The sequence below is a fragment of the Podarcis liolepis genome (assembly GCF_965112155.1).
Source record: "Podarcis liolepis genome assembly, chromosome: 2".
NCBI classification, from domain to species: Eukaryota; Metazoa; Chordata; class Lepidosauria; order Squamata; family Lacertidae; genus Podarcis; species Podarcis liolepis.
This window is the reverse complement of record NC_139555.1, coordinates 44,394,324-44,422,075: the sequence shown is the minus strand read 5'-3', so window position 1 is coordinate 44,422,075 and position 27,752 is coordinate 44,394,324. Positions and strand designations below refer to the sequence as shown.

Sequence of the window (27,752 nt, the reverse complement as noted above, 5' to 3'; positions counted from 1 at the left end):
TTCTAGACCTATAGAACTCTTAATAGTATTCGGTATGACTGGACATATATATTGGAGGTTTAAAGGGCAGGCCACAAAACATTACTCTACACAAAATACCATTTAATAAAATACTATAAAAGCATGAATTTTAAAACATAGTAGATCCACACAGAGGCGTTTGGGTAGTAAGCACAGAAGTGATTACCTCCTTTCATGTTCAGCATCTGATGATTACAGAAAGGAATGAGATGCAATAACCAGCTGCAGCTTTGGGTAAATATAGGACAGAATAGTACCTTCAGGAGTAGCTCAGTGTCCATGATTGCCCCTGCACGTTCAGTTAGGGGCTGCAGATGCAAGTCAAGAACACATGGGGGGGGCAGGGGGGGACAGAAATAGAGGCCTGATTAACAGAATCCTCCTGACTCCTTATGAAGTGGCCCCACATTACAATGTCATTAAAAACCAGGTGTCTAGCAGGGGCCACGAATTCAAATTTCCCTTTAGCAGCTGCAAGGACTATCAGTCTTCACTGATTTCCTGTCCTGAGGCCTCAGATTGAACCGTGCCATGGGCCACCCTTCGTAATGGCTCCACTCAACCCTGTGGAGGCTGAAGTAATAGCTTATGCCACATTCTCCTCCTCGATAGGGCTCTGAAGCCAGTGGGGGTAATTGGCTGGCGGAAGACCCTTGCTGGAGGCCTCCTTTGAGCTGTGAAAGAAGGGGGCATCTGAAGAGCCGTGGTCTAGGAGAGGCTGAGACGAGTCGGTATCTGTTGCTGCAGGGACAGACATGTCCACAAGGGGCACTGGATCCTGGGGGTTGGCCACAGCACTGTCATGGCCTAGCGAGGTCTGAGCTGGGCCACTGGGCTCGCCTGCGGGATCCTCAGAGAGGTCCTTTTGTGTCTCAGTGCCCAGGCCAGTGACATCAGACCCAAGGTCTCCCTCCCCCTCAGAGTTGAAGTGAATGCTGTTGATGGGCACAGACTGCCCAGAAGGCCCACAGGTACAGTCCGTGGTCTGCGTATCCTGGCAGAGGCAGCTGTAGGTAGTGGATGCTTCGGAAACACAGCTGTTCTTGCGCCTCAACAGAGACAGCCGACGTCCAAAGCCGCCAGGCGCAGGGGCTGTGGATAGCAGGCGGTTCAAGAGGTGCGCAGGGACGTGGCGGCTGTGTTCATAGCCCTCTGCGATGTCCTCTAGGGGCTGGAACTGCATGTCTTCCTTGGCTAGGCTGGAAATCGAGGAGGGGAGTAGTTAAAGGGAGTAGCTTCACCACCACAAGTTGCAGAAGAGCTTGCTTTGTGGTGCAGAGATCTTCTCTATTGCCCTCAGACACCTCACTAGTGCTCTGGAATGAGAGGGGATATCTATGGCGTAGTACAGTGTTTCCCAAACGTTTTTGGGCAACGGCACACCTGTTTACCGGAAAAAAATCTCGCGGCACACCACCATTAAAGCCCCGCCCCGTGACGTCAGCGCGCAGCGTCACGCCGGGAGGGACGCACAAAAGTGAAAGTTTTTTCCCTTCCCCTTGCCGGGGTGGGAGGAGGCAGCAGAGCGAGGGACTGAGGGACGGCGGCAGCTGAGGCGGCGGCGATAGCGGGCGGAGGAGGAGCCGTCGCCGGGAGTTGCTGCTGCTGCTGTTGCTGCTGCTGCCCGGACATGCCGGCCTCCTCCTCCTCCGCTGTCTCGCAAGCAACCCACCCTCCCCCCGCTTCCCCAGACCATCTCCCCCCCCACCGCCGTGTCCCCTACCTGTGCTGCAGCCCCACTAGCCCCAGCGTGATCACATGGGGCACGTCCAGCTCCGTGGGCCACAGGCCGGAGGCGATGCACCCGAACACGCCGCACTCCTCCCGAATCCCCAGCTCCTCGAATTCCATGGTGCCCGAGCGAACACGTGTTGTTGTCAGCGCAGCTGCTTCTGTTATTGCCGCTGCTGCCTCCTGCCGCCGCCGCCGCCTGGGTTTGAGGGGGGGGCGGAGGAGGAGGAGAAGGAGGCGGCGGCCTCAGAGGCGCGAGTTCCTCTCCGCGCCCACCCCTTGCGCCCGCCTCATTTACATGCATACATTACGAAGGGGCGAAATTCCCCGCCTCGGGGCTGCTCCGCGTGGTGGAGTTGGTTTCCCCACCCCAGAGGAGCAGAGCAAGAGAGGTCGCCTTCGGGGCGGGGGGGGGGCTACTTTGTATCTGCCTTTGGACACAAGTTAGCTCCCGCTCGCTCTTTCTCTCTCCCCACAAGTTAACTTTGTTTCCCTCTCTCTTTCTCTCCGCGCGTGCGCGCTTCTGAGAGCGAGTTTTGCCCAGTGGCTCCGAGAGTGTAAACGGCTGGCTGAAGTGCTGAGGAGACCGCGAAGGGCGGAGGGAGCTGGGCTTTGCGCGCGACGGAAGGGGTTATTCCCCCCCCCTTATGGAAACGGGGTTTGAGGGAATAAGGGGTAGGGAGGAGACTTCGGTTTTTGCGCAACTGAGCAGGGGAAGGGGGCGTCGGCGGGCGCTCGCCTCAGATTGGAGAAACGCTACCAAAGGGTTGTGAGCGGGGGGGGGTGTTAAAAACATCCCTCCCTCCGTGGGTGGAGGAAAGGGGGCTGGGAGGCAGGATGTGGCCCCGGCGGAGAGTTTTAGGTGGCCCAACCCCTTCCCTTTCCCAATGAGGTGGAAGCATTGGCGGGTTTCTGCAACCGCGCCCCGCCCCCTTCCGCCGTCCGTGCCCCCCCCCTTCGTACGCAGCCCCAAAAGTGCCTCCGGACTCCGAACGCGCTTCTTTTTCGGGTCGCTTCCCTCTCGCGCGCTGCTCACTTGGTTTTGTTCTCTCCTAGGCGCCCGACTCTCCCGCCTCCCTCCCACGGCACACCAGCCGGTGTCTCACGGCACACTAGTGTGCCGCGGAACACCGGTTGGGAAACACTGGCGTAGTATAAATGGGGATCTGAATTTGTGCAACCAGCAGGGGCTGGAAGAAGAGCCCTCGCCCTACCCCAAATGAGCAGGGAGGAATGGCCAAAAGGAGAAAGCAAGCTCCAGTTTCACGGACTGAAAACTGCTCCCACCGACGGAATCCCTCCTTCTCTCCCCAACCCTCTACCCAACCAGGACCACTGTCATTCCCTTGCCTTGCCACAGAATGAGAAGTTTGGCTTACGTCATATCAAAAGTGGAACCCTGGAACGACGGCTGTTGCAAGAGGAAAACGGTGGCTGCAGTATATGGGGCGCGGGGGTTGGAGGCATCCCAGTACCGATCCTTCTCCAGAAGAGGCAGGTCCCCATACATCTCGTCCACTGCCATCATGGAGACCTGCAAAGGAAGGGAGGACTTCAGGAGTCACCACCAAAGTAAGTGAATACCAGCCTAGGTGTATGCAAGCTTGTTGGTTAGTCGTTTAGTCATGTCCGACTCTTCATGACCCCATGGACCAGAGCACACCAGGCACTTCTGTCTTCCACTGCCTCCCGCAGTTTTGTCAAACTCATGCTGGTAGCTTCGAGAACACTGTCCAACCATCTCGTCCTCTGTCGTCCCCTTCTCCTTGTGCCTTCCATCTTTCCCAACATCAGGGTCTTTTCCAGGGAGTCTTGTCTTCTCATGAGGTGGCCAAAATATTGGAGCCTCAGCTTCACGATCTGTCCTTCCAGTGAGCACTCAGGGCTGATTTCCTTCAGAATGGTTTGATTTTCTTGCAGTCCATGGGACTCGAGTCTCCTCCAGCACCAGTATGGAAATCTGACATTTAGGGCCTAGTTTTAGATTTCCAACTGGAAGGTAATCCTTCACATGATTGGGAGTTCAGTGAGGGCAAGGGAATGTTTAACCAATAATAAAAAATATTGTTCCAACATCTGAATCCACGAGGAAGGCAGAATGCCCACGTACTAGGTGTCTAAATGCTGATTTGCTATTCAATTCCCACTGTTAACTACAAAAGCAATAATCGGGTGCTGCTAAGTTGCCCAAGTCTGGAAGCATCCTTGATCTGTTTTACAAGTGTTGCTTTATTCAGCAGAAAAGGGGAGGGCAGAGTTACCTGGAAATTCCTGTCAATCAGCAGGTTGGTTTCAAAGTCATCATCGTCCTCCCCAAAAGGGTTGATGAGCTGCTCAGCCACCTGTAAGATATTTGGAGGCACAGTAAAAAGAGGGGCACACATGTGCCCAGCCTCCTTATTTGTTGCCATCAATATGGTAACAGACATGGCAAAGGTGTGCAGTATTAAACTTCCTTCCTTCCTTCCTTCCTTCCTTCCTTCCTTCCTTCCTTCCTTCCTTCCTTCCTTCCTTCCACTTGTTAAATCACCCAGCAGCTGATTCATGGACCATCCCTCTGCCCCTGATTTATTTTCCAATCTGTAGGAAGGTGTCCCATAATGACTGTCCTTACACATCTTAAACTACCTCCTGTCTGCCATACCTTTAGCCACCCAACATAGAAGAAGAATTGCAGCAGGGTGAAAACAGGGACCCACAGATCCAGGTCATGTCCTTTGTAGCCCTGGCCTGGGTCAAGGAACTGCCGCCCAATCAGACAAGAAACGAAGAAGCTGTACACAGCAATGGTAACCACCTGTCAGAGCAGAGCAAGAAAAAGCAGGTAGAGAGGCTGAAGGGGGGTGAGTTGCAGAATTTAGGAGCCCTGTTTTTTAGCCCTAGTTCAGTCTTATAGGCTGTTTACTGAGGACCAAACAATTCATCTGTGATTTAATCCCTAATAATTTATCCTCTGTGCGTGGAATCAGGGATGCTAAGCAGCAGTAATATAAGAGGTTCAACCTTGTCCTAATGTATGTTTGTATTAAATAGGGTAGAGTTTCTAATTTTCAGCAGCTTTTTATTCTTGAATAGATATGAATGAGTTAAGATCCTTCACACCATACTCAGTTGCTAGTGTGACTTAGTACCACTACTTCCCATATAAACATACTGAAGGAGAAGAAACATGTTATTCCTCTTTAATCACCCTAAATGTGACTATAGAAAGGCGTTTAGTGTGCGTCAAAGCCAGATAACTGGGTTTTTGTTTTTGTTTTAATGATCCTGAGTACATTCCTTGAAATAGTGATTGTAAGCACACAACTAGAGGCTGCTCTGGATTAATCTAGCATGAGATCCTCAAAATGTGCTTTAGAATAGCCAAACCTCAGCTGTCCTCATATAACATTAGGATCTGTGCATTGCTGCTCTACATATAAGGCTTGCTTCATGGTGTGATGAATTTTCTGGGGTGGGGCTGGGCTAACCGCTGGGCTAGACATGCCATGTTGGGCTGTGTGAAACTTAGCTGGGATGCAAATTCCCTGATATATGATGTGCTTGTTCAGTGGCTTCAGTGCTTTTGACTCTATGCATGCCTTTGGGTGAAATAACTACCAACGTTTGGAAGCAGGTGGTTCATCATATGAGCCCAAATGGATGTAGTTGGGCTTGCTGACTGCTTTGGGTCCTTAACTCACCTGAGTGTAGACTAGTGGTACACTGATCCAATCATAGTGGTAGAGCATGCTGCAGTTTCCACGAAAAAGGTTCAGTTCCTGAAAGAATAAAACAGCCATCTCTAAGGGCTAAGCACTGAAACTTCTGCCTAACTAGAACTTTTCAGTCCATCTTCAGACCTGGTTTCAGCTCAAAAACGGCTTTGGTTGTCCTGATGGATGATCTATGCTGGGAGAAGAACAGAAGGAATGCGACCCTGCTAATTTCTCCTGGACCTTTGATACCATTGACTATGGTATCCTTCTGAATATGGTATTAGGGTTGGGGACTGGAAATATGATGTCCCAGTGGTTCCACTCCTGCTTGGAAGGCCACTTCCAGAAAGTGATGCTGGGAGACCCCATGGCATTTATGTTGTAAGGTCCCCAAGAATTCCACCTTGTATACCATGCTTTTCACCATCTGTATGAAGCTATTGGGAGAGGTCATATGAAGATTATGAGTGGGGTGTCATCAATATGCAGATGACACCCAACTCTAGTCTAATTTTCACCTGAGTCACATGAAGCAGTGAAAGTGCTGAACTGGTGTCTTGAATTGGTAATGGGCTGAGCGAAGGCCAATAAACTGAAATTTAGGCTGCAGTCACAAGAAAGTTTATTATGCAATTGGTACTGCTCATGCACATATGTTTTTCACTGGGTCCACAAGATGTCCACCATCATCAAAATGCAAGCCCATCCTTTTCTTAAAATGTAATCTGGATTTTCCCTTCATGCAGAAAATCCTTTAGGCAATAATAACCAATTATATATCCACAGTCACCCCTGGTGAGAAAACTCATTAATTTTTAGGGTGGTGTGGGGCATAGTTCGTCACATGAGTGATGTTGTTTCAGTAGGTGGCCTCTATCACAACACCCATATATTATCCTGCTCCTCAGCTGAACACAGCCTAGCCATTTTTTTTTCCTGGCAGCAGAAATGACATGTGTGTGCTTATTTCCAGTTGCCACATGATGAAGGCATATTCCAAATTCAGCAATGGTAGCTGTTCTCAAGATCTCCACCCAGTACATGTGAGGGATTACCTTGGAGACTAATCACAGTACACGTACCAAGCTTCTTTTAAATATATACACACACATATGCAACACCTACTATATCTTGCGTAAGTTTTATAAATTCAAGTAAATATTACTCTTGCACAATAGCCTAGTATTAAACATTAGAACAAAATGATTCAATATTGCCACATACACAATGCAAGCCTCTATTTTGCCTGTTGCGAAACATGATAGCTAAAACTGGTAACGTTTGCTCTTAAACACTTATTGGATTTTTTTTCTTTTTTAGGTGACTGAGCTCACCAGTATAGAAATCCATTTGTAAATTTTAATAAAACAATTAGAGGAACCAGGCTTGACAGGAAGGGTAAGATTTTTATGTAAGCTAACAGGGAGCATGGGTCACAAAAGAAACCTTGCACTAAAGGATCTTGTTCTGGAGGTGCTCCTATCATCATCATCATCATCAAATTTATATGTTCACCTTGACTCGCAGGTGAACAGCTTAAAATTAAAAACAGTTAAAGCATATTATGATCACAGGAATAGGATGGGCCCTGAAAACACACACCTCAGGTGTGAAAGGTATAAATACAGAATAACTATTACATCTATAGTCTGGAGGACAAGGATTTTCCACCTCACCTCCATGAGTAACTTGAGAGCACAGTTATCCCGTATGCGGCCTTCTTTGCGTGCCTGTGCAGCTAAGTTGGTAAACCAGACACAGGGCACCCAGTATCTGTTGTAGGAAGTGTTCAGGTTCTCGTATTTCTTGCGCTCCTCACGAGTCATGAACCCTGTTAGATGCAATAGAGGTTATGCAGCCAATGCCATAATACTCTATTTAGAAGGTCCAGAGTGCAATCTTATACTGAAGAACTGCACTCTGAAAGGCTATAGGCTTTTGAAGAAGCCTTGAAGAAGGACACAAGATATGTAGTAAAACTCACACTAAATGCAATATGCTCTGCTTACAGGCGGTCCACTTTATATGCTGCATAATCGTGGCATTCCGAAATGACATATTCTAGATTAAAAGTTATGCCTAGCATTGCTTAAAAAAAACCCCACAACTTTAAAATTTCCCAATTTCATTCTAACAAATGGGCAAGGGCAGGGGGACACCTACCTCTTGCAGGCTTTCCCTCATCCTTATAAGCTTTATAAGCTTAGTGCAGAGGCTTTCAACTTTTTTGAGTCCACAGCTCCCTTGAGCAACTACATTCTTTCTGCGGCTCCCCTGTGGGGCTCAGGAGCCCAGTTATGTCACCCCTTGCCTGCAGAGCTGGCAGCCTCTCATCCTTTTTCAAACACCTTCTCTTGTGGAGGGTTCCCACAGCCTCCTCTCCCGTCTCCTTGGGTGTCCTCTGGGCAGCTGCTGCTGCCGTCCCTGGTCTCTGAGCTGCCCCCTCTGCCCCAAAGAGAGGTGCCTCCTCCCATTGCCCCACAGGGGCCTGGAGAGCATCCCCTGGCCAGCCCCAGAGGCACCATGCGCCTGAGATTATAACCAGGGCTGCTGCAATAAACAGCTGTGCAAGCCTTTGGGAGGCAGAAATGCAAGAGGGCATGAGAAGAGGGAGGGAAGGAAAGAGGGAGGGAGGGAGGCCAGTGTTGCCCACGGCACCCTTGACCATCATTCAAGGCACCCCAGGGTGCCACGGCACACTGGTTGAAAACCACTGGCTTAGTGGGAAGGAAGGTCTCCCTTCTGCACTCACCTGCCTCCACCACATGGTCTATGGTGGGGAAACGCTTGAACACAGCGATGCTGACTGAGCGAAGAATCAAGACGGCAGAAAGGCTGCAGTACCGCATGAGAGTTCGCCGGTAAAGGCGCCCCTTCTCGTCAGTGCCGTGCACGTTCCCAGAGATGGCACACATCAGGCGGTCTGGCATAGGCATGCAGGTGTACTGACTCCACCAGCGGTTCACCACCAGTGTCACATAGAACCCTAAATGAACCCAGGAGATGGGGAGGGATTGCATTAGAATTCTAACCCATGACATGCTGCTAAGTCAGGCAGCCTCACTCTGAGATAAAACAGGAATGCTTCACTTGAACCAGGATTGAGGACGCCCCCTGCCCACACATTATGAAAGACAGAGCTTGGTTTTGGTAACATTAAACAGTAAATGCAAGAGAAACTGGCCACAAAACACTACAGTATGGAATGCCTCTGTTCAGCTTTCCAGTCCCTCCATTCTATTCCCCCCACTGATTTTCTTATATCCCCACCCAAAAAAATACCCCACAACAGGCAGACAGCATTCCATGCCCACTGTGCTTTTTTTAGATCCCCCTCAGCATTCAATACCCACTGGGCATGCTCAATCTTCACTGGGCCATTTTGGGATGTCCCCTCCTCTGAGATTTTCTTTCTATACTTCCGCATGCCTGCTTGATACCCCCCCCCCTTTTCTGTGTATGGGTGGTGCCATTTTGGCTACATATAAGGACTACTGCTCAGAGAAGGGAGTTTGCTTGCTGCCAGTACACATGACATTACTCTGAGCACGTGCAGAGTTCCTTTCTCTCATTGCCAATATGTTTAGGATCAAGGACATGGAGTGTCCTGGGCAGCTCTTCCTGGCTTCCAAAAAGCTCTGAACTCCACCAGGCCTAATTGTGGAAGTTAGCTGCTGAGTATAACATGCACAAGTCACCCATACTCTACCCAGTTTCCAGATGAAGTAATTAAAGTCCATAATACCCTATTATCACCATACTGTTGATTTGATAGACTGGGGGGGGGGTCCTATCACGCCCAAGTCTAAACCAGAAGCATTTCTAATGCTTAAAAAATGAGCCTGTATTATAGTCTGACACCCTTGCAGTACGCAAAGGGCAAGCAGTAAATTGGATTAGGCATGGATGAAGGTTGTGCCCTGGAAGCCAGCGTTGTGATGGGCACATGGATAAGGAAAGAGCATGTGCTCCTTTAGGAAAGGAGCTGGCGTTCAAGCATCTCACCCAGGACAAAGGAGACAGGGATGAGATTGGCATAGTTGTCACAGTAAATCACCACCTTTTCGAAGTCCCTTTTCTGATTCTCATTTAAGACGAAGCTAGAGGTGGGAATAAGAATGAGAGAAGGATTAAGAAGGATGCATATTTCCCAAAGGGGTTGGCAGCACATTTGCTGAGAGCCACCTGCTTGCACTCTTGTAAAGGGAGAATCTAAATGCATTCTGAAGGGCAAGTGAGGGCTGTTTTAAAAAACAGGACGTAAATCCTGCGGCAACTTTATACAACCTTTGCCAACCTGATTGTCTCCAAAACATTTGGAGTCTGCAACTTCCATCAGCTCCAGCTGGTCTTAAACATATGGGGACAACCAGGTTGGCAAAGACTGCACTAGAGTGCTAGAATCACACAACTGCTGTGAGCTGAGGACTTCTGTATCATACATAATATATGCAAAGAGCTAGGCTGACTCACAAAAATGGGTGGTTGTATATCATACACACACACACATATATATATATATACACAAACACACTTCTGCTATAAGTGAGTGGTGTGTGTGATAAGGTGACTGCCCAAACTGCAAGTTGAATTGGTGCCACTCCAGATCTGCTGCTCACAGGAGGTCCTCTCTAGTCGTCAGCAGGATAGCAAAATGCCCAAAACTAAGCAAGGGTTTCAAAAGTAGCAAAATCAGTCACCCTGATCTGGGGTTGAGAAGTGGAGAAGTGCAATTTGAACTTGGAGAGGAGGAAGCGTGCAGCCAGCAGAACCCAGAAAGAGTGGGTTCTACTGCATAATTACAGTTGTGAAAGGGGGTGAGGCTGGGCAATGCAATATTTATATATGTCCTGCCCATCCCACTCCAGTGTGTTAAGTTTCAACTATGGCTGGTTAGACCAAGTTTGTTACAAGGGCTGTGCAAAATTTAAAAAAAAACCCCACCAAAACAGGTTGCCAATCAAAATGCCAATCACTGTCCTCCATCCTGCCAAATAAAGGCATGCTCCTGAACAAACAATTCTTCTATGAGGTTTCTAATTTAAAGACACCACTAAGGGAAAACTATGCCTTCTCTTGGGAAATTAGTGTATTTCTAGAGAGTGGATCCAAGTGATAACTATTTGAAGAGCCCTGAATTTTGGTGGCACGGGTTTGACACACCAAAGGTCATTTAGGGTAGATATGAGACTGTTCTTCCATGTTCTGACTTACCGATATGTAACACTAAGTCCCAGGTACGAAAGAGAGAAGACCAAGAACTCCTTGTAGAGCAACTTGTAGATGCTTCCACGCCAGAGGGTCAGTAGTTTGTAGAAGCCACCGAAGCGAGCGTTGGCTACGCGGGCTGTGTAGGTGACAGTCATGGTACAGCCAGGCACAGAGACACAGTGGGTCTGCAGTGTGGGGAGGAGCAGAATTAGAGTTTAAATCATTTCAAATATCTACACCAGCAGCACTATCTTTGGCTGCGAACACACCATATATTTAAAGCAATACCCCCCCCTCAGAATCCTGGGAACCGTAGTTTGATAAGGGTGTGAGGAATTGTAGCTCTGTGGGTGATAAGCTACAGTTCCCAGGATTCTTGGGGGGATGTCATGTGCTTTAAATGCATTGTACATATGTAGCCTCACAGCTTGCCTTGTAGAAAGCTTATGGGTGCTTCAACAACCCCAGGAGTGAGATCATGCATGAGCTCCCTCTTCATCCAGCACTCCTTCCCACAGATAAGGGGGTCATCAATCTTGTATGTTCTTCACAAAAGGTAGTGGTGCAGTTGGGTAATCTTAGACTTTGGCCTTAATGTTCTTGTGTGTGTGCATGGGGCTTTTAGATGATAATGTGTACTACTTGATTTACTTCAAAACGTGGTAAACTGGACGTGCTGCACTAGGGCAGGGGGAGGTCCCCTTCATTCTGCTGTGTGAAGCTCTAGACATCCACCTCAGTGTGCTGCCTTGACAGCAGTGGCGTAGCGTGGGGGGTGCAGGGGGGGCCGGCCGCACCGGGCACAACATCTGGGGGTTAGGGTTAGGGGGCGCAAATCCACGGGTTAGGGGGCGCAAATTACTTGCCTTGCCCCGGGTGCTGACAACCCACGCTACGCCACTGCTTGACAGCACTACTGACAAAAGGGAACTTTTATCTCCTGTGGATTCTCTCTCTCTCTCTCTCTCTCTCTCTCTCTCTCTCTCTCTCTCTCTGTGTGTGTGTGTGTGTGTGTGTGTGTAGAAAGCTTCTATTCCATGGTTGGGTGACCGTGGTAGGAGCCAGGTGCTGCCTCAAAATTTGCACAACAAAACATACTGCATGTAGCATAAAGTATATGTAAAGGGATCCCTATCCATTAGGTCCAGTCGTGGCCGACTCTGGCGCTCATCTCGCTTTATTGGCCAAGGGAGCCGGCATACAGCTTCCGGGTCATGTGGCCAGCATGACTAGCATACCTACCCTCTAAACCAGGCATAGGCAAACTCAGCCCTCCAGATGTTTTGTGACTACAACTCCTACCACCCCTGACCACTGGACCTGTTAGCTAGGGATGATGGGAGTTGTAGTCCCAAAACATCTGGAGGGCCAAGTTTGCCTATGCCTGCTATCAACTGACTCTCAAACGTTTTGTATTATTCCAGCCCTCCTGCACAACAGTGTAAATACTGGAATGATCTCCATTTTAGAGTTTGAGAACTTTCACAGTCGAAATATAACTGTAATTGCTGTAATGCGTTGCTACAACACTAAACATTCCCTTCAAAGAGCAGATTACCAAGTTACAAAGTAAGTAGTTATTATATTAAACGTTATTATATTGAATGTCCCAAGATCCATATTAGGGCTATATCTGATATGCCACAACACAGTGGTCAGCCTTTGAGTTCTCTGGCTAAATGGTAAAGTTTGCACAATGTTCTGTGACATTTTGGTTTGCCTAAGAAATCTATTGCCCTAATAGATTTTTAATTTCTTTCTTATGGGTCAACAAAGCTACCTTCACTTGTTGCAGGACTTTGAGAATACTGAAACTTTAGGAGTGTTTGATGAAAAGTTTCCCACAGTCCTGGTTGTATGATTAGGGCTCGGCTGAATGAACGGAAAGCAGTACAGCTATACACACAAAAAGTGTATAACTGTGAAGTCTTCCATAACAGACCCTTGTTTTGACTGTGGGGACCCTGCCAATTTTTCAGCTTCTGCTTCAGATCAGAGGGATCAAGTGTGCAGGTAGCTGGTAGTGGGTCAGCATGCTTCTAAGAAATCCTCTAAATTGATTTAAGTATCTTGCATGGCTTATTGTAGTATGAGTTTTTGCCAATAACAGTGTTACATCTCATAAAATAAGCTGCAGTCAAGCAAATCTTATGCAAAGGCTTTGAGTCGTAGTACCTCTCAAAGGCGTTTGCTGTAGTTTCCACAGATATAAGGAAAGGGCTGTTGTTCAGTGACAGAGCATGTGTGGAAGATCCCAGATTCAATCCCGGGAATCTTCATGTAAGGCTGGGAAAGACTGCTGGTTAGAAATATTGGGGAGTCACTCCCCAGTCAATAGTGTAGACACTATTAAGCTAGATGGGCCAATGGGTTTGACTCAGTACAGTGGTACCTCGGGTTAAGTATTTAATTGTTGTGACACGTTCTTGGTTTTTTTGAGGGGGGTAGTCTGTATGCCTGAATCCCTTCTAATTCTTGAATCCAACAAGGATCTAAATGCTGGAATAGCTGGACAAGTTTATGGGTAATGGCCCTTGGTAATGGGTCCTAAAGGGACACGGGTGGCGCAGTGGTCTAAACCACAGAGCCTAGGACTTGCCGATCAGAAGGTTGGAGGTTTGAATCCCTGCAACGGGGTGAGCTCTCGTTGCTCAGTCCCTGCTCCTGCCAACCTAGCAGTTTGAAAGCACGTCAAAGTGCAAGTAGATAAATAGGTACTGCTCTGGCAGGAAGATACAACTGCGTTTCTATGTGCTGTCTGGTTCACCAGAACTGGATTAGTCATGCTGGCCACATGACCCAGAAGCTGTTTGCGGACAAACGCTGGCTCCCTCGACCTATAGAGCGAGATGAACACACAACCCCAGAGGTCAGCCACAACTGGACCTAATGGTCAGGGGTACCTTTACCTTTTTAATGGGTCCTAAAGGCAGCAAAGGAAATGGCTCTGTGCCAGATAGAAGATGGGTGAGGCCCCCTCCCTTAACTGTCTGTTAGTTAGAAAGACAAAAGTCAGAGCTGTGTGTGTGAGCTAGAAGCTAGGAGGAGGAAGCAGGCTGGGCAGCTGAGAGACAGAGCCTTGCCTGATTTCTGCTGGGATCCAAGGCAGTGGCTATGGGAAAAGCATGACCCTCTTGGGGTATTAATACTATGAGCTCCTCCAACATAGGCTCAGGTTGTATATATGAGTAAATAAACCATATATCATAAAGACACCAAAGTCTCTGCTATCCCTCATTCCAAGGAAACTGAACTCTGGGTAAGTGCCTGGGATGTTGCACTGCTTGGAGACTGGGGTGGTGGGCAACATTAGATTAGAGGATTTGCCTCTTTGCTTTATTTCCTGGGGAAACTAGTCACTCCTTGGAGATTGCACAACAGTCCACTCGACCATTAAGGGCTTGCCAAAATGTACTTTAATGGAGGCCAACCATTCCCAAACACCCACCCACACCGTAATCCAGTTAGTGGCATATCCTCACCAGGCATGGCCTAGTAACAATTTTTAATCTGGTGCATTCCATTGAGAGATTCTTTGCTGCTGCTTATTTTTCCAAGGTGAATTGAGAAATCAAATCCCCCGCTGTGCAAACTGCAATCAAACTCTCCTGGCTTAACAATGCTAGGCAAGGCCTTTGAAAGAGACCCACTTCCCAGGCTATCTAAATGAGCTCTTTCATTAATGAGTAATGCTGGGAGCCCCTCCCCCCCCCTTCCAAGATCTAAGGCTGGCTGTGACCACTGACAGAGGTTCGGCTGACAACAAATGCCCAAATATTTTGTTTGACTTTCCGTGCAAGCAGAGCAACTACCAGGGGGAAGAAGAAGAAAAATAAGGAGGGGTGTGTGAAGGAGAATACAGTATAACTATGTGTGGGAGAAAAGTGTCTTCGAGCCAAAACACTACTTTTAGAAGATGAGATGGCCCTTAAGTACTTAGAGCTGGAACTGAGGTAGCACTTCAGCCAACAGGCTTGCTTGTCAAGCAATCATGTTGGAGTCCCAAAACTTTCTCAGGAGAAGAGACTCCAGATGATTCTAGGACTCGAATCAGAGTGAAAACAGCATCCTAGCTGCAGGTAAGAGTTCTGTATAGAGCATCAGAGAATGGGAGATCCAAATTGATATGCAATGCACATATTTTTAAAAACGTGATCACACATTGTTGTTTAGTTGTGACCCCATGAACCAGAGCATGCCTTGGAAACTCTCACTTTCTTCTCAAAGCTTCTCCTTTTTTATGTCCATGGAGTTTTCTTGGCAAAATACTGGAGTGGTTTGCCAGTTCCTTCTCTAGGTGGGTCACATTTAGTCTAATCACACATACATAGCGTTAAAAAAAGACCCACAATTGTGGGAAGTCATTTTTTTTTAAGACATGTTCCTGCTAAGGAACTATTAGTCTCTCTTTGCTTCCCTGAAAGTCTCCTCGCAAAGCCAGTAGCAGAGCCTCGACCCTCTATCCACCCTAGTAACCATCTTTTTAAAAGTTCAGATTCCCACACCCAGTTTCAACACATTCAGGTTTTAAATAAAAAGTTTAGTTTATTAACCAGTTTGCTGTTACATAACATTAAAAGCAACTGTTAAAGGATTACAGCTGTTAATGCCTGGCTTCTGTTACAAAGGTCTGTCCACCTGGGACAAAGTTTATACATGTTCCCATATTGTTACAAAAGAGTCATAATTTACTGAACAAAGCCCTGTGGGGTACCTGTGCTAAGTCTGTTATAGCACGAACAACAGGGGGCTATGTGAGAGACTCCAAGATGCCGCAGAACTGATTAAATAATTACTTATTAAAACACAAGTTATAAGGCAGTAATCCTATAAACATTTAACAAGGATTTTCTGTATAGGCATATTTAAGATTGCACTGTAAATATATGATTGCACTTCTCATGTATAGAATTGGGTTGCAAATCATCATTTACACCCCTACCAGTCCAGGGTAGTTATTCTATCTACTTTCATATTTCTAAATTTTTAAAAAAGATTACAGTACAATCTTGATTAAATTATGCCTGCCCATTTATAGGGTGGCTTTTATTATTTCATTCATCACAACATCCCAGAGGTGGCTATAAATATTTCATTGTATGAATAGCCAGCTAAGGGCGGAGAGAGGATGACACTCATGGTTATCTAGCAAGTCCATTGATGAGATAGGATTTCGGACCAGATTTCTGTTTGGCGGACTGCAATGACAGAGAAAGCCTACACCTCCAAACAATTCATTGGGGCAAAACACCTCTGGTTTTCTGTCACCTTGATCACATACTAGTCTTTAAGAAGGAGAAAGCAAGTTCCGCTTCTCCTTTCCAGACCTTCATGCAGGCAAACTACACCACAAAGCAGATCTCACTGTAAGCAAAACATTTCTGATTGTCTGTTTTCATAGGAAAGAATAGTTAAAGAAGACACAGTTTTGCAACATCCATGAAACCAAAATTTCACAAGCAGAACGGAAAGTGGATGCAGGAGCAGGGCACAATTTAACCGGTTTTAACACTAACCTGTGCAAAAGGTTATCAGCTGATTTGGCTTCGCCCTCAGTGAGGGCAATTGCAGGGGAGAAGCAATCCAAAGAGCACAGAATCCCTTAGCAATTATCCCCAAATTCCACCTGGGAAGCAGCTCTTAGGCAAGGTGAAGAGAAGAGAAGAGAAGGCTGCTCTGACAGCCCCCACAGGTTTCTAAATACCTAAGTGCCTCTGTGCTGACCTTTTACATCTCTCCTAAAGGTAGACTCTTCTTTGATTGCTTGGCATCAGAAGCTGGAGGGAGGGGTGAGATGGGAGGGGTGAGAGGCTGGGCTGGCTGAAGGGTGCTTGCAGTTGCATTCCCTCCTAATTGTCAGGGGAAAGGAAGTAAATGTAACATGCAGCATGGCAACTCAAAGGACCTGAGATAGAACAGTCCAGGAAAGTGATTGAAATAATGTAGAAGCAGAAGAAGGGCAGATGAACGGTAAAATGTGAAAGGTTGGGAAACAAAAAGGGAAGGTTTGGAAGCCCTTGCAGCATAACTCTACATGTGCCTGCTCAGAAATGAGTCCAAATGAGTTAAATTAAATTTACCGTATTCCCATATAAGCATGTATATAGGCATTGCAGCATTAGCAAGAGCATTGGAGCATCACCCAAGCTTGTGAGAAGAAAAAGGGTTTATTTCAGTAGGGAATTTGTAGAGAGGTGGGCAGAAAGTGTCCTACACAAAAATGAGAGGGGTGTCCTGGAGGAGGGAGCTCTAAAGCCTGGGTGCTGCGCTAAGGCCTCCCCAAAAGGCCTTGCCCTATGTTATCCACCCATCCAACCTGCCCCCCCTCCCGGGATGGTGGCAGGACATGGTGCAGCGTCTCTGCTGAGGATCTCACTGGTTGAACAAATTCAAGCGGGTGATGCTTTAAATTCCCTGGTCCAATGACTAGCACTTACCACTGAGCACAGAAACAAACCAAACACAATGCTGTAACCAGGAATGGCCAAACCTGGCCCTCCAGATGTTTTGGGACTACATTTCCCATCATCTCTGACCACTGGTTCTGTTAGCTAGGGATGATGGGAGTTGTAGTCCCAAAACATCTGGAGGGCCAAGTTTGGCCAAAGGAACCTAAAGATAAGAGCTCATGTACAGAAAGTGGGGGCTCCTTGTCAGGACAGGAGTCAGGAGTCTGATTAGTCATCATTTGTTTTTCTAGCCTACCCACCCCAAGGGCTCAATGCAGGTTACAATTTTAAAACGCACACCATACCAAATATCCAAAACTAATGTGTGCCTTCAAGGCTTGGCTTGGGAACTGCAGCCTAATTATGAGTTTGGTACATGAATTTGTGATATTCAGGACCTGCTCCCTTCTGTGCAGCTTCTTACTTTGCTAGCTCTTGCACCTCTTCAAGAAATCCTGTGCTGAATCCAAATCCTTAAAAACACACACACTAAAAAACAAACAAAACAGCCCTTCTTCTCTGGAAACCTGATGGAACCACTCTCCTCACCGGGCCTAGTTCTCTTCCAGTGTTTGACAAGTCAACACCCACAGGGTTTGCCTTCTGGAACAGGGATGAACCAAGCAAACAGCCTTGATGCAGAAGAAACTAGTTGAGCGGGGAGAGAGAGAGAGAAAGGGAAGGATAACTTTTCTTTCCCCCACCCGTCTCAAACTGAGGAACTGCCAGGGTCTACACACATGAAAGGCTGAGTTCTTTCCTCAGCTCTAAAATGGAGGGTGTGCGTACCTTGTGATTAGAAAGGGATGATCGAGGAAACCACAATTTCTGCCTTCTCCCTGACCAGCTGCTGGATACAGAGCTGCAACCAACCACGCTCCTTGGTGGTAATCAATCCACCATATTAAATCGTATTTCTACCCAGCTTGTACTGATGACAAACACACCACATACTTGTATAAGGAGCTGGCACCCACCCATGCTGCCCACAAATAGCCCCTTTGAGAAGCAAGATGCTATGGGTGAGAGCCTGGAAAGAGGGACAAAGCAAGAAAAGCATGGCTGCCTGCATGAAGCCACACTTTGGACGTGGCTCCCTGTTGCCTGAGTTCTCTGTTGGCAAGAGGGCAGGAGGCCACTGCACACCAGGCTGAGGAGGAGGAGGATCACAGCAAGCCTTTCCCTGGGATTCTAGGGACTAACTAAGGGTAGTTAACATGGTGCCTCCAGAAGTTGTTCACTTTCATAATCCCCGACCACTGGGATTTGGAGTTTACAACACCTGTAGAACACCACATTAGTTTCCACTGGCCTATAGGGAAGTGTAATTCACAGTATCTGAAATCCTTATTTATTCTCTTCTACCGTTAGTGATAAATCACTGTTATTCCCGTTTTGAAAACAAGGAACTGAAGCATAGAGGGAGTGGTTGGCTTGGTCAGGAAGATGCAAAATTCCCCCACAGGTGAGTTAGAGCTTGCATTTGCAGCAATCTAAAGTGAATTCTCTTTTCCTTGCATCTCACCGTCAGTCCATTACTTTCTAGACATGATTGTGACACTCCCAGCTGCACCTGCTATTTGATCAAGACCTACCACTTAAGTGCCACAATTCAGCATCCATATCTATCTAGGCAACAGTAAGCAGCAGCCCAGACCCTTCCTACTACCCTGCAGCCCCCCTTGAACCCAATGCAAACCCCAGAGTCCATTCCAAACCTTGTAGAAACTCCTAGAGATGCCTCTGCATGCAGCGACTCCTGCTTTCCGTCTGCTGTGAGAACCTATGCTGCTTAAGCTGGGTGTACTATAAATTGGGCAGATACCTGCTAGAGCCCAACCCTAGCTGCTAAGTGGATGCAAACTCCAGATAAGTACTCTTTTAAGTGATCAAGCCAGCATGACAACCTTTCATTTTTGAGGCTGGGTACTAGGATTTGACCTTAAAAAAATGCATGCAAGATTCTAAAGATGCTTATAACGAGTCCATTGCATGTATTTCTAACCCACAGTAAGAAAGAACTGTGCTAGGAGAGAACCAATAAAAGGAGAACTATCTGGCAAGAATTACAAAGAAAATTAGGAGAGAAGGACAAGGGTAAAATCCACTTATATTGTTTAGGACATGTTCATGTTACCGGCTTAAAATGCAGCTAGGTCCCCCTCTTTTCTGAATTGAGATAAAAGCTGGTTTGCAGGGAGATACATCAAAATGCACTGTTTCCTAAGTAACATCATGATAGATAAAGGATAGATACGGATTGTGACTAATGTTGTGTGTACAATGCTTCACAAACCAATGGTAGGAACACACTGGATGCAGAGTAAACATGAGTGTGTACACAGCCCAAGTCTTGGTGGGTTACACAAGGGGTGGGCAGGCTTCAAGCTTGCAGAATCTACTGGTTTCTCCAGGAACCCTGAAGCCCACCAATTTGGGTGCTTCCACACTGTCACTTTTTCATGGGAATGATTCATATCCATGCTGCAACTTTAGATTTATGTGGTTAGTGGGTTAAAGGACTCTGTTGCCTTAGTGCAATATATCAACTTTAAAAAGGAATATAACTTATTAAGTTTTGTAAAATTGACAAGAAAATGCATTGGAAAGTGTGGGATGAACAAATGACTAACAGGAAGATGTATAAACACTCCATAAGCAAGTCAGAATGAATGCAAGACAAATGCTCATTATCGTATAACTGTGCTTCCTGACAAACAAATCAGAAGGAACACTAGGTAAAGCTAGGATGCGGTTTCACCTGTGTCAGCTTGCACAAGCAAATTGGGATAAATATTCAATAAACAGGTAATATGGAGGGGCACTCAGAGGCAAGTGCAAACTTAATACTTTGTGATCAGTACTGGAATCAAGCTCAAAGTGCCTTCAAACAAAAATCCACTCCTGATGTTCCCCAATTCTTACAGGAAACCTAATTTGAAGCACAACAGCTTTTTAATGGTTGCTATTGTTAGACAATTGAGAGTCAGAGAGACTTGCTGAAATCTGCCTTCTGCCCGGCCCTGGCTTAGTTCTGCTAGGCACTCAACTGTACAGGCTTTTCCTGGCAAGTCAGAAGTCATATCAAGAACAATACAGAGTGAGTGAGCGAGTGAGTGAGTGAGTGGAAGTAGAAAGTAGTGGGTGGGTTTTTACACAGCACCTGCAGTTACAACCACTAGGACAAGATAAGATTTTGCTTGACATCATCCATTACTAGGCTCCTATACCTTGATCTGTGTAAACTTTGGGGTTAGAGTTCAGCCAGTGTACTACATAAATGATGGCAACATAGGGAACTGCTTTATCCTGAATCAGACCATTGGTCCACCCAGCTCAGTATCGTCTACACTTACTGGTGGTAGCTGTCCAGGGTTTCAAACGAGGTTCTCTCCCAGCCCTATGTGGAGGTCCCAGGCATCTTCTGCATTCAAGGCAGGTGCTCTACCACTGATTTTTTTCTCAGCCAAAGTTTGCCATCTAAGTCAGCAGTTTTGGCTTTGGGCTGCCTGTTCTAGCTTGTTAGCCCACTCTCGTCCTGCAGCAAAACATTGCTTGGAGTCGATCTCAGGTTAAGTGCCAAGGTTTTCCATTTCACAATAAGATGCTCTCTTCTGTCATCACCAGATCTGTTTGAATCCTCACGTGACTTGTCCTTGATGAGCCTGAAACTAGGCAACATCACAACCTATCAACAGTGTGTGTTTGTGTGAACATATGTACAATTATGTGTGTGGAAATGCCTATGGGTGTGTGTGCTTATGTGTTGTGGCGCTGTCTGTTCAGTTATTGAATCTGCATTATCCAGATGGCAGCCCAATACAGATTTCTGTGCTGGAAGGACCATTGTTGAAGCCCAGTTCTGATACTCTCAATGACACGTCCATATTAGCAGAGTGTACATCTGGATAAAGAATGCATTGCCTATTCAATTATAGCATGGTTTCAGGGTCCAAGACAAATAGGTTTAGAATATGAAACTTTAACACAGATACGGGATATTACAAACCATTTTTTTCTACAGAACACGAATGAAATAACTTACGGTACTTTCTTCTCCTGTTCAAATATTTTTCACTCCCTTTTGTAGATTAATGAACTAGTGATCAATTTTAGCCTGCCTTTGATATATTGTGGTGTTTTTTTCTACACTTTGTGACGATCTGTAATTGCTTCTTGCTTTGCATTTTATATTAGAACTATTGCTTTACTCCAAACTGCCCCCAACTTCCAGCCTGTGTCCCGTACTTTCAAACTTTTTACATCAGAAGCTAACCTGAGGCCATCCACCTGTTGCTGGCTGTTGACCACTGGCTGCAGCCAATGCGAGTTGGAGTCTAACAACATTTGGAGAGCCACAGGTTTGTCACTTCTAATTTAAAGTAAACTGTTGGGTGAAATTATTTGGAGCTTTGGACAAAGGTGTCACTGAATGCAGAACACAAAGCTCTACTGCTTGTTTCCATCAATTAATTCCAGGGATGCAGTGGAAATGATGAACATATACCTGGGAACAGTTCCAGGATGAATGAAAGGAAACTAGTGGAAACTTAATCCTGGTATGAACAAAGTAAAGTTGCTTGGGAAGATTGCTTCTTTGGATGGAGTTTTGAAACTGATTTTAGAGAGGGCTGAAGAACCATATGCATATTGGACTCAGTATTATCAATGGAATTGCAGACAACAACAGTCACTAGTGCCTTTTAGTAGTTTAGGCAAATTATATACATATACTGTACATACTTCAGCATGTGCAAAATCCCAGTTGCTGAAATATTTCTGGGGCCTAGCAGCAATTCTGCATCAGCTACAATGGCCACCCATTTGTACAGTGGTACCTTGGTTTAAGAACAGTCCTGTTTACAAATGATTCAGTTTACGAACTCCGCAAAACTGGAAGTAGTGTCTCGGTTTGCGAACTTTACCTTGGCCTAAGAACGGAATCCGAATGGTGGAAGGGCACCAGCGGCGGGAGAACTCATTAGGGAAAGCACGCATGGGTTTAAGAATGAATTTGGTTTAAGAACAGACTTCAGGAACGGATTAAGTTCATAAACCAAGGTACCACTATATCTCTAAAGTTTAAAGTTATGAACAGTTTAAGACAAGGTTACTTGAATGACCCCTTACACCCCAATGAACCTGCACCAGCTCAATAATTGCCTTCAATGTATCACCACTCTCTGGCTTGGCACTAACTTCAACCAGGTTTCTAGGTAGCAGAATAGGATGGCTGACTGGTGCCTATGCATAAAATTTGCTTTTCTTTCTGTGTTTAACAAAATACCCCAACTATAAATTCTAAGAAAGCTGCCATGTGCATTTCATGTTCAAAATTCCAGTCATGAACGCTGGGAGTTACACCACTTTTAAGTGTCCTCAGCAGAATTCCTTCAAGACTTGTGGTCTGTACTTACCATATATTTGTCACTGATTAAATTCTAAAGCAACTGTGGGAAGAAGCCTGATGGCCTCCAGCTGTTGCTGGACTACAACTCCCACCATCCCTGGCCTGGCCTGGCTGGGGCCGACAGGAATGGAGGTTTCAGTAACAGGAGGGCAACAGGCTTCTCACTCTGTTTCAAAGGCTACCATGCCAAACGACCAGAGAACATGTTTCAGAGAAAAGTAATAAAGGAGTCCCCAAATAATGAACTCAGGCCAATTATTCTGATAAAATCTTACATCTTTGCATATTATTTTGAGACAAGGCTTCAAGACTTGCCTGTTTAAAATTTCTGCAGATGGAAGTTAAAGATCCTCACCTGCTGTTTTTACAAGGTGTGGGACACATCACTTGGTGTATCCAAAATCAAATTTTGTTTGAAGAAAGACAACATGAGGGACAGGAGCTACTGATTATATTATACATTTATCATCACACATGTAATCCTAGACTTCTTCCAAAAATCTGAGGAGATGGAATTATTCCCATTTCATCGTCAGAACACTTTGAGGGAGGTTTGGCAGAGATACAGTGATTTGCCCAACACCACATGCTCAAGCAGGAATCCAAAACGGAGGTCTTCACAATTCAACCCTGGCTTTTTATGGAAAAGAAACAGCTCTAGTTTTTTTGTGGGTTGTATTGTTCTGCATATTTTTGGGTGGGGGAAGGATGAAGGAAATTAACAATAAATAATGGGAAAGTCACTCATTTTCCCACAGTGGTGGTGGTGGTGGGGAGTTTGAATGATGCTATCAGTATAGTTACATAACATATATAACCATCTTATTTAACAATTAAAACCACAGTTGGCTCCAACTATGAAGATGCTCAAGAATGTTGAGCCTCAGGTTTAGGAGTCAACATGTTTGTTCACCTAAGCCATACACACAGAGACAGAGACAGACAGGCAGGCAGGCAGGCAGGCACACACACACACACACACACACACACACACACACACACCCTGCAGTGTGGTCATTGACAAATCTGTAGTGTGTTTGCCTGATGGAAGGCAGCATTTCCCTCTCAGAGTACAGCTGTGGCCATGCTGGGATGTTTTGGGTCGCTTGGCTAAGCAGCTGGTGCTAATGAGCTCCCCAACCTCTTGCTGGGGCAGACGCCGAGTTCTAGACAGAACCAAAGGAGCAGCTTACATAATGCTGCTGCTGCCACCACCACCACCCCGGGCATCCGTCTGAGCTGAACAACACACATATAAAGCCGTTGCACACACCTACAAGACGCTATGTTTCATAATGTGGTTCACATACTAATGGCAGCCAGTTCCGGGAGAGGGTGGGGAAGGAACAAGGCTAAGCTGGCACGCAGTACTGAAGGGGGAAAGAAATGAATCTGCAGCCGCTGCCAAACATTGTGGTTACCCAAGAAGGGAGGGAGGGAGGGAGGCTTACCCCCTGGGCTTTGAGGTTTAAAAACAACCCTTAAAAAAATTGTCCTTGTTCACCTGCCGATGCATATTATCATTATCTAGCATTTGCCAGATTAAAAATAGGAACAGCTGCTTTTACTTATGCAAGAGAGCAAGAAGATAAAAGCAATTCCAAAGGAATCCACTTCCTTAGTCTCCCATTTCAGAAATACTTTTTTCTACACTTTGGGACCCACACAAATTTGTACATTCTTCAATGTGTCATAAAGGAATACTTCTAAGTCCACTTTTATAAAGTTTCAGATCCTGCTGTATAACTAGCAAATTTGTTAGCTTCATAAGAAGAAGAGTTTGGATTTGATACCGTGCTTTATCACTACCCAAAGGAGTCTCAAAGCGGCTAACATTCTCCTTTCCCTTCCTCCCCCACAACAAACACTCTGTGAGGTGAGTGGGGCTGAGAGACTTCAGAGAAGTGTGACTAGCCCAAGGTCACCCAGCAGCTGCATGTGGAGGAGCGGAGACACGAACCCGGTTCACCAGATTATGAGTCCACTGCTCTTAACCACTACACCACACTGGCTTAAGTGGGTTTTAAAAAAGCAACCCAATCAGACAGGTGATTCTGGAGACTATGCAAGATATGATTTGAACACATTTTTAGAAGATGAAATATAGAGGCAAGGGCAGGAGAGTGGGTGCTATGTATCTAGATTTTGAGCCCTTCTGTTGTTGCCAGAAGCCCAGCACTTTTTCCAGTGTTGGGGTAGAATGTTTCATCCCTAGGTTCTACCCTTTTGGGGGAGGGGGATATTTCTGGACTGAGTATGCCTTGACTGCTTTAAAGTGAGCTTGAGAACCAGGAGGTTTTAAGAGCCAGCTCCCTATCCAGATGTGGAAACTAGAAGGCTACAGAAAAGGAGTATCAGCCTCAAGACTTCAAGCAGGACAGTTCCGTCCGTAAGCATTCTACAGAACAGACAGACCAATATATCTTACCCCACAAATGCTACAGTGGCTGGTGCTATTTTACCTACATTTTCACCCAGACTGAAACTTGAATACTCCAGCCTCCTGGAAGTTTTATGGGGAAGGGCTGTAGCGCAGTGGGGGAGCATCTGCTTTGACACAGAAGGTCTCAGATTCGGCACCTCCAGATAGGACTGGAAAAGATTCACAGCCTAAAAATCCTGGAGAGCTGCTGCCATTCAGTGTGGACAATACTAAGCTAGAGTTTGACCAAAGGTATAAGGCAGCCCCCTGGATTCACTGACGCCTCCAAGCCTTTCTCCAGCACCTATTTCAACAGTGTAGGGAAGTGGAATTCTTAGTAGGTTGTGGAAAAAACACAAGGCTTTCTAAACATCTGGACTTCCCAGTTAGATCCAAAGCAGGAAAACAAACAAAAGGTATATCTCAGTGACACCCACTTTTTAACTTAATACCACACTCTAGAACAAGGACTTGCATCTCACTCCTACTCAGCTCCTATCCTTGGCTGGGGCTCCCAGTGAGATCCTGTTGGCAGAAGCAAAAGCTGGCTGGCTGTCATTTAAAAATATATTACTGGTGTCCTTGCTATAAATGATGATCCCATTTCAGTCCTCTGGCAAGAATGGGGCAGGAGCAAAAAAGGGCAGGTCTGTATCCCGCATCAAGTCGTTAATGGTTATTGGGACATTAGTAAACGAAAGTCAGTTAGCCAGGATGTTATGAAAACACAAGTCAACTGAATTACCTCATGCTTGAAATGTTTACATTACTAAAACATTTGAGAAACGTTTCTACTTTGGATAGGATGTATGATTTATGGAAGACTGGCTAGAGTATCCTGCCCCAGAGACATACTAGCTTGCATGCCAAAATGGCATGCCTTTAATATCCAATATCAAGCTACTACTCCTTTTGTAGTTTTCTGCCTCGTTGTTGGACAGTGTTCTCGAAGCTACTGAGTTTGACCAAACTGCGGGAGGCAGTGGAAGACAGGAGTGCCTGGCGTGCTCTGGTCCATGGGGTCACGAAGTGTCGGACACGACTAAACGGCTAAACAGCAAACAACAACAAATCATGACAGCATTGGGTGACATTGTAGGTTCCCCACCTCCCTATTCTGTCTTAAATTCAGGAAAAATATAGCCCTGAAATATCAAACATAAGAAGACTCTAACAGTCCAGCTCCTCTGCCAAACTCTGGCCAGCTACCTTTCAAGGTATGGAAACCTGAGAGTTTATGTACATCGTCTGCCTGCTCACTTTAACACCCTACTGTTTTAAGAATGTGCAGTTGTGGAAGGGTCCATATACCTTCTTGGAGACGCAACTTCACATTAGTTCTTAGTATATATATGGAGGAAAACATGTAAACTGTGTCTTGGTAGAACAGTAAACTAGACACACTTGTGCTAATATGCAATTGACATTATAGCCAACATATTCCACCAAGGAAGCTGCCTTGAACCAGGTCAAACTATTTGCTCACCTAGCTAAATATTGCCCACTCTGACTGGCAGTGACTCTCCAGGGTCTTTAGGCAAGAGGTCTTTCCCATCATCAGCTGCCTGATCCTTCTAAATGGGCATGCCAGGTTTAACTAGGGACCTTATGCAAGCAAGCTAATCATGCAGTCTACCTCTGAGCTATGGTACAACCCTACTTTTCAAACTTTTATTTCCCAGAAGATTAAAGTTGTTTTCACTCACCAGACCAAGTGCTGTACTCAGTAAATTACATGCTTCTAGGACTCCGCCTTCATACAAACTGTTAATCTCTCCAGACTGCATGTGATGCAGCCCTCAAGTACTGCGCAGAATTGCGAATTCATTCATGCCTTGGTTTACAGTAGGACTGAAAGACCTGCAAGGATTTCGGCGGTGTTTTTGACATGCTCTTCCAGCTGTTCTGTCTGCACAAGCATTGCAGTTTGCCAGATGGAACAGTCTCCTCTCTGCCCCCCATGGGCTGTTCTGTGGGTTATGCCAACCCTCCTCCCAATAGCCAATTGCGGGGGGCACGTGGGGGGAGCAAAGGAAGCCCTGTGGCACAATCTGAAGTGCAGGGCTGCTCTGACTGGGCTGGTTAGGCAGATCCTGCCATCCAGAGAGACTTTGGGTTTATTCAGTAACCGTAACTCTCATTCTACAAGCTATTTTTTCATGTATTAGCTGTGCAACAAGCATTTGTTCCACAATTCTTACAATTACAAAGCTGAGACACTGTCAATGAAAAGTGCTTCTATGCTTATCCCTCCCACAGGCAAAGAAAATAAAGGCAGAGAGAACCAGATGCTGCTGCTGAGGTTCTGTGGGGAAACTGGGACTCTCTCTAGACCTTCCAATTTCACTGTCATACCCTGATTAATAAAAAAGGGAGCCAGAAAATGAATAATAGGCCTAATTAAAATAGGTATCCTTTTTTATAATACTGGTTTACACACTTTTAATGTTGGATTTTTGTATACTGCTTAGAGATTTTTAAAATATTTAATTGGTTTAGAAATGCTTTTACATAAATTAAAACTAAAAAATTCTAAACACCTGCACCAGGTTCCTAATTCCCTGGCATTTTGAAAACCACACAAAATACAAAGTCGGTGCAGCACAGTCGATGTACCCACATATGCCATTTCCCACGAAAGACTCAAGAGTACCAAAGAATTCAGCTGCCTCTACATGTTGTGATTTTTTAAAATTCCTAGAATGTTGAGATGCAGAGTTGAAAAGCTTTTACTTATCTGGTAATCAATTTACTCTGAGTTCAGCCATGCTAAGGAAGGCCTAAGCTTCGAGGGTGCAATGGGAGCCTGC

General features: G+C 45.9%; 1 protein-coding gene across 5 annotated transcripts; it reads right to left on the bottom strand.

The window, feature by feature from the left end:
• Nucleotides 1-81: 81 nt before the first annotated feature.
• BEST2 (bestrophin 2) lies at nucleotides 82-27,304 on the bottom strand. 5 transcript variants are annotated; one of them, XM_083482232.1, is made up of 10 exons: nucleotides 26,649-27,304; nucleotides 10,665-10,846; nucleotides 9,456-9,550; nucleotides 8,203-8,436; nucleotides 7,127-7,281; nucleotides 5,436-5,513; nucleotides 4,397-4,549; nucleotides 4,014-4,094; nucleotides 3,132-3,286; nucleotides 82-1,220 (listed from the first exon to the last, which is right to left on the bottom strand). In XM_083482232.1, exons 1-10 carry the CDS (start codon nucleotides 26,727-26,729, stop codon nucleotides 608-610), a joined length of 1,827 nt encoding a protein of 608 aa, XP_083338358.1. In that variant the 5' UTR covers nucleotides 26,730-27,304; the 3' UTR covers nucleotides 82-607. The 5 variants fall into 5 exon arrangements, with proteins under 5 accessions (XP_083338358.1, XP_083338362.1, XP_083338361.1 ...); XM_083482236.1 differs by lacking the exon at nucleotides 26,649-27,304 and adding an exon at nucleotides 26,603-26,622; XM_083482235.1 differs by lacking the exon at nucleotides 26,649-27,304 and adding an exon at nucleotides 20,467-20,703.
• Nucleotides 27,305-27,752: the final 448 nt, after the last annotated feature.